The sequence below is a fragment of the Mytilus galloprovincialis genome, chromosome 3, assembly GCF_965363235.1.
Source record: "Mytilus galloprovincialis chromosome 3, xbMytGall1.hap1.1, whole genome shotgun sequence".
Lineage (NCBI taxonomy): Eukaryota > Metazoa > Mollusca > Bivalvia > Mytilida > Mytilidae > Mytilus > Mytilus galloprovincialis.
The window spans coordinates 67,607,851-67,617,404 of NC_134840.1; the positions used below are offsets into that span (position 1 = coordinate 67,607,851).

General features: G+C 31.1%; 1 protein-coding gene across 2 annotated transcripts; it reads right to left on the bottom strand.

Moving 5' to 3' along the window:
* Positions 1-726: 726 nt before the first annotated feature.
* Positions 727-9,347, bottom strand: LOC143068703 (beta-1,3-galactosyltransferase 1-like). 2 transcript variants are annotated; one of them, XM_076242960.1, is made up of 3 exons: positions 9,188-9,347; positions 2,541-2,600; positions 727-1,903 (listed from the first exon to the last, which is right to left on the bottom strand). In XM_076242960.1, exon 3 carries the CDS (start codon positions 1,879-1,881, stop codon positions 766-768), a length of 1,116 nt encoding a protein of 371 aa, XP_076099075.1. In that variant the 5' UTR covers positions 1,882-1,903; positions 2,541-2,600; positions 9,188-9,347; the 3' UTR covers positions 727-765. The 2 variants fall into 2 exon arrangements, with proteins under 2 accessions (XP_076099075.1, XP_076099076.1); XM_076242961.1 differs by lacking the exon at positions 9,188-9,347 and adding an exon at positions 6,881-6,994.
* Positions 9,348-9,554: the final 207 nt, after the last annotated feature.

The following is a 9,554-nucleotide window of genomic DNA, read 5'->3' on the forward strand; positions in this document are numbered from 1 at the left end:
ATGACACCTGCCAGTTGGACATGTACACCTTACAGTCCTTTCATACACCGAATATACTAGACCTATTGCTTATAGTATCTGAGATATGGACTTGACCACCAAAACTTAACCTTGTTCACTGATCCATGAAATGAGGTCGAGGTCATGTCAACTATCTGACGGGCATGAGGACATTGCAAGGTACGCACATACCAAATATAGTTATCCTATTACTTATAATAAGAGAATTTAACATTACAAAAAATCTGAACTTTTTTTTCAAGTAGTCACTGAACCATGAAAATGAGGTCAAGGACATTGGACACGTGACTGACGGAAACTTTGTAACATGAGGCATGCATATACAAAGTATGAAGCATCCAGGTCTTCCACCTTCTTAAATATAAAGCTTTTAAGAAGTTAGCTAACGCCGCCGCCGCCGCCGGATCACTCACTATCCCTATGTCGAGCTTTCTTCAACAAAAGTTGCAGGCTCGACAAAAATATATATATATAATCCGGTATATAGACATTTATAGCTAAAATCTTATGTCTCAATGTCTGTGAAAAGTATGCAATATCATCTTGAAAAACATCTAATTCACAATCAACTACATGTTCAATTAAATTCTACTTTGACCAGTAAGAAAGACCAGTATAAATAACCAAAAAGAAATGTCCATTTTGATTTGTTTTATATAATAACTTAACTTGAAATATCAATATAAGTAATATAAATAATCATATAATAAAATAAATATCACATTCATATAAACGACGAACATTTTAAGCACTAGATGGCAGATTCATGTAGTAATTGCCGTATATACTTTGCGTTCTATCTCTGATAACAGCCGTCCACATTCTGTATATTTCTTTATCTTTAGCCGGCATCACAACATATTGACATTTTCTACCTTGTTCTTGATAACAATTAAAACCTTCTGGAAATCTCAAAGTCAAATTTGGTCGAAGGCCATCATGTACAACACCCTGAATTTTTGATGGAAGCAATCCGAATAAATAAAAATCGTCCACCCAGAAAAATGGCGACCCAATGGCGGCATGATATAACATTGGCACCAAGTCTGTTGACAGAAACACTGTAAAGCCACTACAGTACGTGTGTGGATATCTTTTCATATCTTTGAATTCATCATTTTGAACGAACCACTTGCTGTCATTTTCTCGTATAATTTTCATCGAACCTTTAGAAATTTTATTACATTTGATATATTTCTTCTTTTCTTTTAAGTAAGACATCTCTTCGAATAATTTAAAGAAGTTTATAAAAGCGTCATCATCAATTTTAGCAACAAATTCTGCATTTCTACAATGTTCAGTAATCCATTTATAACCCATTACACCTTTGTTAGTCAAATTTCTGTAGGAATCTATGAAATATCCTTGCACTATATCTTTATAAATTTTACTTTCGTATTCTAATTTTATTTGCAAAATCGGATCAGCTACTAACCCCAGCAGAAAAACTACTCGTACACTCTCGGGACTGTAGTGTGTTGAGTTCAGCCAAGTTGCTCGCATTCGGATTCTCCTTTCGAAATGGTTTGGCGCAGTATGCACCATGACTATACAAGACACTTTGTCAACACCAGAACAAATATTCTTATTGTTAATTTTATACGGTCTAGATACCACGATAGGATAAGTTGTTTTTGACAGGATTTTTCTTTTATAAACTGGATGATGATGTTCCCTTGGTTCTTTGTTGATTTTCCCTAACATCAATCTACGATTTATATGTTGTTTTCCATGTTGTATGTCAGCAGGATATTGCAAATCGTTTACAAATGTGAGAATTAAACATGCAAGGGCAACATTCAAAGTCAATAACAAAAACTTTAAATGTAGGTTTTTATTTTGCCATTTCCGGAATATCATTGTTGGTTTGAGTAATTTTCACCTGGAAATATCAATACATGTATATGAATGCTTTTTCTCAAACATTTTTGTTTATCTTAATATGGATTTTAGTTTCAGGGAATGATGAATTGATTTTTTGTCTAGTTGTCAAAATGCAAATATCGAGAGATCATCCATATTGCGTACATGTATATCTATTCGCAGAATACCATAAGCGTTGGTTAAGTGTTAGGTAGTAAATATATGTATATATTTTTATAGGGTTTATAGAAAATACCATAGAATAAAATAAAAACAACGTATACTGCAATGGCAAAGTTGTTCTAAAAGAGCCAAATATGCATACATATATTTTTTTACGATCTAGGACTCCCGTCCGCCTTATAGGCACCAAAGCTTCTGTTCGAGTTAACATATTCAATAGCTTTTGTTTGAAAATGTCTTATACTAATATCTAAACACGTACAACACAAAAACACGTTAAATGAAGATAAGTTGCTATATAATTGCAATATGAAAAAGAAAATAATTCTATAGTAAAAGAAACATTATTTCATCTACATGCTTTAGGAAGGAGTTAGTTGTAAACGTTGACATGTGGATGAAAGGTTATGAAAGAATGTGAAGTGCATAAACACAATAGCGGACTCCTATAGATATACTAGTAAGTTACTTACTTGAGCTTTTTTGTTTTATCTTCACTTCATAATGAGTCAAGTGATGTCTCCGTTGAATGCCTAAAAATTTACGATAAACAGTTGATAGTAAGTAACATCAGAAGTCTATTACATGAATGGTATCCACTATATTGTAACTCCTACATTTTTAGTATCCGATTTATATGTTTACTTTGCTACAGACAGAAAATGTTTATAAAATATTACACTCAGGATATTATAAATCTTCAAGGAGATTTGGACAATTTGTGTCCGGAATTAACAGTTTATAAGGTATTATTGACTAAGGTTATTATCATCTCCGAACATTCAAATATAACCATTGATATAGATATTAATTTAAATGAAGATCATTTCGATTAGCCTGCACAATGCAGTAGTAAACCTAGTAGTTGATAGTTTTAATGTTTAAAATGCGTCACAACGGTTCGTGTTGTTTATTCTTTAGTTTTCTATGTTGTGTCGTGTGTACTATTGTTTTTCTGTTTGTCTTTTTTATTTTTAGCCATGGCGTTGTCAGTTTGTTTTAGATTTATGAGTTTGACTGTCCCTTTGGTATCTTTCGTCCCCCTTTCAAGAACACAGGCATTTGTCTTTGTTAAGTATTTCTTATATTCCTTAATCCATATAGAATTATTTTTTTTCAGAGACAAGTGCCTGCGTTCAAGAGATCATAAGCAAAATATTTGTATTCATATTTTTGTTGTTAATATTTTTGTATTTTAAATTATTAATAAGGATTATCTTGAAGTAGTTCCACGTGACACAATAAATTGCCAGGAGTTATTGGGCTAATTTCATAGGGTGCGATGCTATCATGGAACTCTTTTTTTTTTTTTATTTTACCAAAAAATTGAGGAATGTTGATTGTCAGTCATAAGGATGGACTTTTCTTTAATAAAATTTATTCCGTCACTGTTAGTGCGAATTCACGCCTACATTTATTTTTGTGTATTTAAATAATTATACAAATGTTCTTATGCCAAATGTTTCACGAGTTAAACTTTGATCATTGAAGTTACATGACACGAGAATAAACGTTTCTTTCATAATATTTACACCATCTGACACTGTTGCTGTGGATTACTACATTTCTTTTCGTGTATTTAAAAATATTTACAAATGTTCTTATATATAAACATGCTTCATGAGTTCGATTTTGTTCATTAAAGTTACATTGACATGTATAAATTTAACCTTTTCTTTAAAATGTTTACACCGTCACTGTTGATGCGAATTCCTTCATATTTTCCATGTATTTAAACATTTATCACGCATTTTCAATAAGGGGGTGCATTTGCGATATTTCAATATCGATAATTTGAAGGAAAACAAACCCAACAATTCATGCTGATTTTGTTTCCTTGATATGTTGTCTTGCTCGATATAAAAGCATTTGAACAAATAACAAAGGGTTTTCGTTTCACGATTCGCCAACTACAGGCTAAAATACTGTTCTAAAACTAGTTTAAAATGTCCGTTACGCTACAGGTACTCCAATAGATATTCAAGTGTTTTTATTTTACGAATATCCTCGTTTGAATAATGGGTGTGATCGCTTAACATATGCCGTAAATGACTTTCCCGTTTCAATAATTACCTACAATGTACTGTTGTACTTTTTCACTCTTTTCTCACTAATTCAAAATTGCATATCTTTTGACAGAGTAAAACTCCTGGCAAAATTATTTAAAAGGTTGCGTTTCATTCCGGAATATGTCAATAATCTGAATATTTTGTGATGACAAATTTATATGACATCCTGCAAATTGACATAGTATACAAAATATGAAAGTTAATCAGTTCAAAAAAGTCGGTGTTTAGTAAAACCATATATTTTCCGCAGGCTTATGAAAGTAACGAACATTTTCTAAAAATGGTTAAAAAATTAAATAAAATCTTTTTTGTATTCTGAAGGAGAGAGTATTGAGAAATGTTGGAAAAACGATGATAAAGTGATAAATAGAAACTTGATATATCTAAAATTAAGGACTTCCTGGTGTTTCGACCAAAACGAAATGTACGTTACTGTAGTGACAAAATACAGAAACACATTTTCTTGTCAATTTCAGAATGAAATATAACAACTAAAAGTTAAAATTTGATAGTAATGAGAGTATATTATAGACAATTCAATGAAACAACATGTAAACTTTAATAAACAGAAGCAAGTAACGAACATTTCAAAATTTTATAATCTTCTGCACATGTCAATTTTTATTACTGTAAAGTTTCTCAATTTTTGCTGCATCCTCGTGGTTTACTTTAAGCATTCTTTTTGATTTCCCGGAGGGTCGTGGATTTAATATCTTGCACAAAATGTCCTTACGGTCAACCCAAATGATATCGGACCTACTTGGCCACTGGAACATTGCTTTCTTCTTTTCTAGAAAAGAGATTTCAATGGTGTTATCTTCAATATCGTTTGTTGTTATTTGAGCGATGTACCATTTATTTAAGTAGATAACAGCCACGTAATCTGCAATGCTATAGTCCACGTCTGGATAGGTTTCCCTGGCTTCATCTGCAACATCTGCTGTTTCACCCTCTTTAGTTCCTGTAAACGAAAGATAATTGTATGTAGATACGGATTCAATATACAAAAAAGCTTTTGGGGAGGTCGTTGAAGTCTTTAGAAATATTTATTTAGTAAACATTTAAATTTGAATACAAAATTTCATAAGAGGTAAGCTAAACATTATTTTGAAATGTTCGTTACTAGAGACGAAATGTACGTTACCACTACATATGTGGGAATTATCCTACATTTTGAATGCACAAACGTAAACGTGACAAATAGAAACGTAGTACTGCCATCACATTAGTAATTTCTTCAAGAAATTGCATTCAAGTTGCATGCATTCTTTGGAAGCAGGTAAGTTTTCATAGACGTGATAATTTGATATATAAATACATTAGAAAAACGTCTGTTTCTGTAGGATTCAACTTTTTATTAATTTGTTATGTACTTTTATTTATTCAACTGACATACAATTATGCAATAAAAAGTGATAAATAGACATAGAGATAGTCCTAAGACAACATTAAAGAACTTTTTCAGTGTGTATAAATTGTAAAAAGTTCGTTACTTTATATAACGAACATGTCACAACTACAATATCATTGATTAACACATTTTAAGACATCCATGTCAATTACGATGTATGACCATATTGTTTAGGTTATTATGTAAACACGGTGATATAATATTTCATAGTTGTGTATTTCATTATAAGAAATGCGTGATAATGTAAAATGTAAACGTACCTTATAAATGTGGATCCTTCTCCTGTCAAAAGTGTATAAATGAATGAAACTGTTCTCGTTTTAAATAAATGGCGGCAGTCAACTCATCCAGCATCCCATACTTTTAAGTAAAGCTATCACGTTTTGAGTCTGTTTCGTATCCTAGGTAACGAATTTGTCAGTAACGTACATTTCAAGTATACTGAAGACCTTCAATTTAAGAAACCAATAGAGTTTATCGAATCGAAAAGGTTTATTTTTCTAGAAAGGATAATATATAGAATTACCCAGTGCTGATAGGAATAAACTGAGATTTAACTGAGAGAAGTTTTTAGCAGTAACGAACATGTCATAACTACGTTTTTACATCTAATATCTTCCCTTTCGACATTCCCAGAATCTGTAAACTGTACAATACAGAAAAATATATCTGTCTTGATTTGAGTAACTTTATCAACAATGTTTTATTCCCTGTTTCAGCTCAAGTTTCATCATGTATATATATATATATATTAAAAAAATCGACGTATTTAAGTTGGCGTAACGAACATGTACCTGCTTTTTGTGACAACTGTTAAGGAGTATGCTGTCATGCGTTTTCGAGAGATTGACGGATGAAAGTTTTTTTCCTGAAAGATATCACCAATTACTCAACGCTGTGTAACTGTGAGGGATAACGAAATGCACAAACGAGGCAACTTTCTAGTGATCAACACCTTATTTAAGATTTGGCGACAGTAACGAACATTTCAATTTGTTGATTCCGTTACCGAAAATAAAAAAAAAATAAAAAAATTCGGATAACATTTTTTAATTAAAAGAGTGTTGGTCCACATAGATTAAAAATATACAGCAAATAAATCTGGAACTCATACAGGAATTCGTACACACACCGGCGACAGCACATGCACCCTCTTATTGAAAATGCGTGTATGTTCTTATAGCAAACTTTTCATCAGTTCGATTTTGTTCATTGAAGATACATTGACATGTAAATTAAACATGGTTATAACTGACATAGTAAAATACATCGGATCAGTAGTCAAATCACGAAATTTAATAATATAAATATATAAATATTAAGACACACATACCTCTCTCGCAACTACACACCACACCTTTTCAACATTTACACACCCTAAATACGTTGTCTGAATACAACTTAATTGTTTATAGTTCAATAGGTATTTTGAAAAGAAACCGCCAGGTATACACGATAAGATTTACACAGGTACTCATAATCTAACATTCAAGTTTTAATGATCATGTGATTGACAAGGATTTAAATAATTTAAAAATTCTTCTGACATTTTGTGAGTGTGAAACTGTCATAAAGTATTCATTCATTCATTTTAAACCGTTGACACACTCTGATTCACAAAATATCTGCTTGGTTCTTTTTTTAAGTTCTGATCCTCAGGCGCTTAGGGTATGCCCCCCCTTTTTTTTTCTTTTCGTGTTTGTTTTATTAGTAAAAAATCTTAAAACTTTGGCTTCATCGTATTTTCTCTGTAATTAAAAGGATAGATTACCGCATATATACAAACTACTGTTACTGTTACATCTAAAAGAATTATTACATCTAAAAGAATTATTATAGCAAGATACGTTAAAAGAGTTAAAAAAAAAGTTTCAAAATTAAAGAATTTTAGCAAAGGCAATCAAACAAAAAGGAAAATAAAACTGTGCGCGAGTTAAAACTAACATATTATTATTGGTACTACATGTAGTTGGAATGAAAAATTAACCAGTTGTATGGTTAAAAGAATACAAAAGCAATTATCAGATATAAAAAAAATATAAAACACGGAACAGGCTGTGGGATTCTAAGGAATAATAAACAGTATCCGCTTTTTAATACCGATAAATTAGTTCAGATAATACTGGTGTAGTGGATATTTAATAGTTTTGCCGAAGCATTTCTTTTATGTATACATGTTTCGATATGTATATTTTTCAATCCTGTTTAACAATCCAGGTTCGTTAATGGCAGATAAGTCCAGGTATCCGGTGGCCAAATTGTATCCACGAGCAAAGTTTCCATTCGACTCTTCTGTTCCTCGTGGTACACCAATTGTGTTGTTGACGCAAATCAAAGCCGAAATAGAAATTCGGACAGGAACTGTATGTTAATCAACCACAACTCAGAAATAATGCTAGCAACCTAAAATCTCATCTGTTTAATCAATTCTTATCCGAGAACACTTTTTGTGCAAACTGTAATCACCCTGTTGAGGATAACAAACATTTTTTTTTCATTTGCCCTAAGTACAATGATGTAAGACAGATCCTTCTTGATTCCATTAACTCCATTGCTGATAATGTTGATATAAATATTGAATTATTACTTTTTGGAAACAGATTATTTTCATATGATATGAATATTGCTATTTTTAAATCTGTACATAGATATATCAGTGACACTCAACGTTTTGTTTGAAACTAACTTATTTTTTGTTTCATTTAGTTTTTTTTTGGTTTTTTTTTTCCTCCACTTAAACATTAATTCATTTAATCCACTAAGCAAGCGTAGTGTCTCTTTCAAGCCATATATATATATTTCTAATGACTTATAAAGGATATTTGCATGTTGGTTAGTTAGATTTTATTTGAAACCACACGAATTGTATTGCTTTCTTTGTGTTTTTCTAATGAGTCTGTATGGTTTCCCCCAAGGTAAAGTATAGACCTTTATATGTTCAGTACTTTCCTTAGATCAAGTGCTAAATCGATTATGAAACACTATATACCCACGTAAGCTTATACAATTCTTCTTAGTAAAGAGTATTTTGATTATTTTAGTATTTTAGTCTAATTTGTCTTGTTCTGAAAGTATTGTTGTGATGGAATGCATATGAATTATTAAAGATCAGTTCAATACCCTATCTAGGCCAACATCGTTGATAAAATAACGCAATATCATTTACGGAATTCTTATTTCATTATAATTCTTAGAATATAATATTATAAACTATATATATTTATTCTTCTTGATCATTCTCATCGTAAACAAGTATCATATTTCTCGTTTTAGCATATTTTTAAATTGAATTTTGAAAACGTGTCTTTTAGACAGCGACGTGAAACTCAAATGAAACATTTTTTTATCGAAATATTTCACGAAGATAAATTCTAAAGAATTCGTCGGACAAATACATTAAATAGTAAATAGGCCATGGTGTTTATCAATGTTTAGAATATAATATAATTATGTTTGTGTATGATGCCGTTACGTCATTACAGTTAATTAGTAATCAATTCGGTCAATGTTTCATGTATAAGTTGACCGATATTTTCATTCATTAAAAAAAAAAGAAGAAAAAAGCTTGTACAATAATATATAAACTTGAAATATCTATTTCATGTATGAAAATTGTGATGTGAATTAAAATGAATCTTACTTCTATACTGGTACAATCCTGTTTCCGCTGATAAACATTTTATCTTGATGTAAAAAAGGAATCGGTCATATATTCATCAAAAGAGTTCCGTTATGAAACACAGATATGTATTTATGAATTCCGTTGATTACGGTAGAGTACAAACGTAATAATTTTCATGTGACACAAAATATAAACGTTGCAGATTGCCACTCGACTGTGGTAGTGCCGCTCACCTGGGTTGTATAGAACAGATAATTCAATTGCTGTACCTGCTAACCAGCTGCTAACAGGTATATGTTTGTGTATTGGAAAACTAATAGGTAAATAACGATTTATCGATTCTGGAGAGCGTAGATACCTGTTATAGATATTTGTCTCAGCCTGA

Coding starts and splice junctions, on each gene's coding strand:
- LOC143068703 (XM_076242960.1), bottom strand. CDS start 1,881: ATGATATTCCGGAAATGGCAAAATAAAAACCTACATTTAAAGTTTTTG.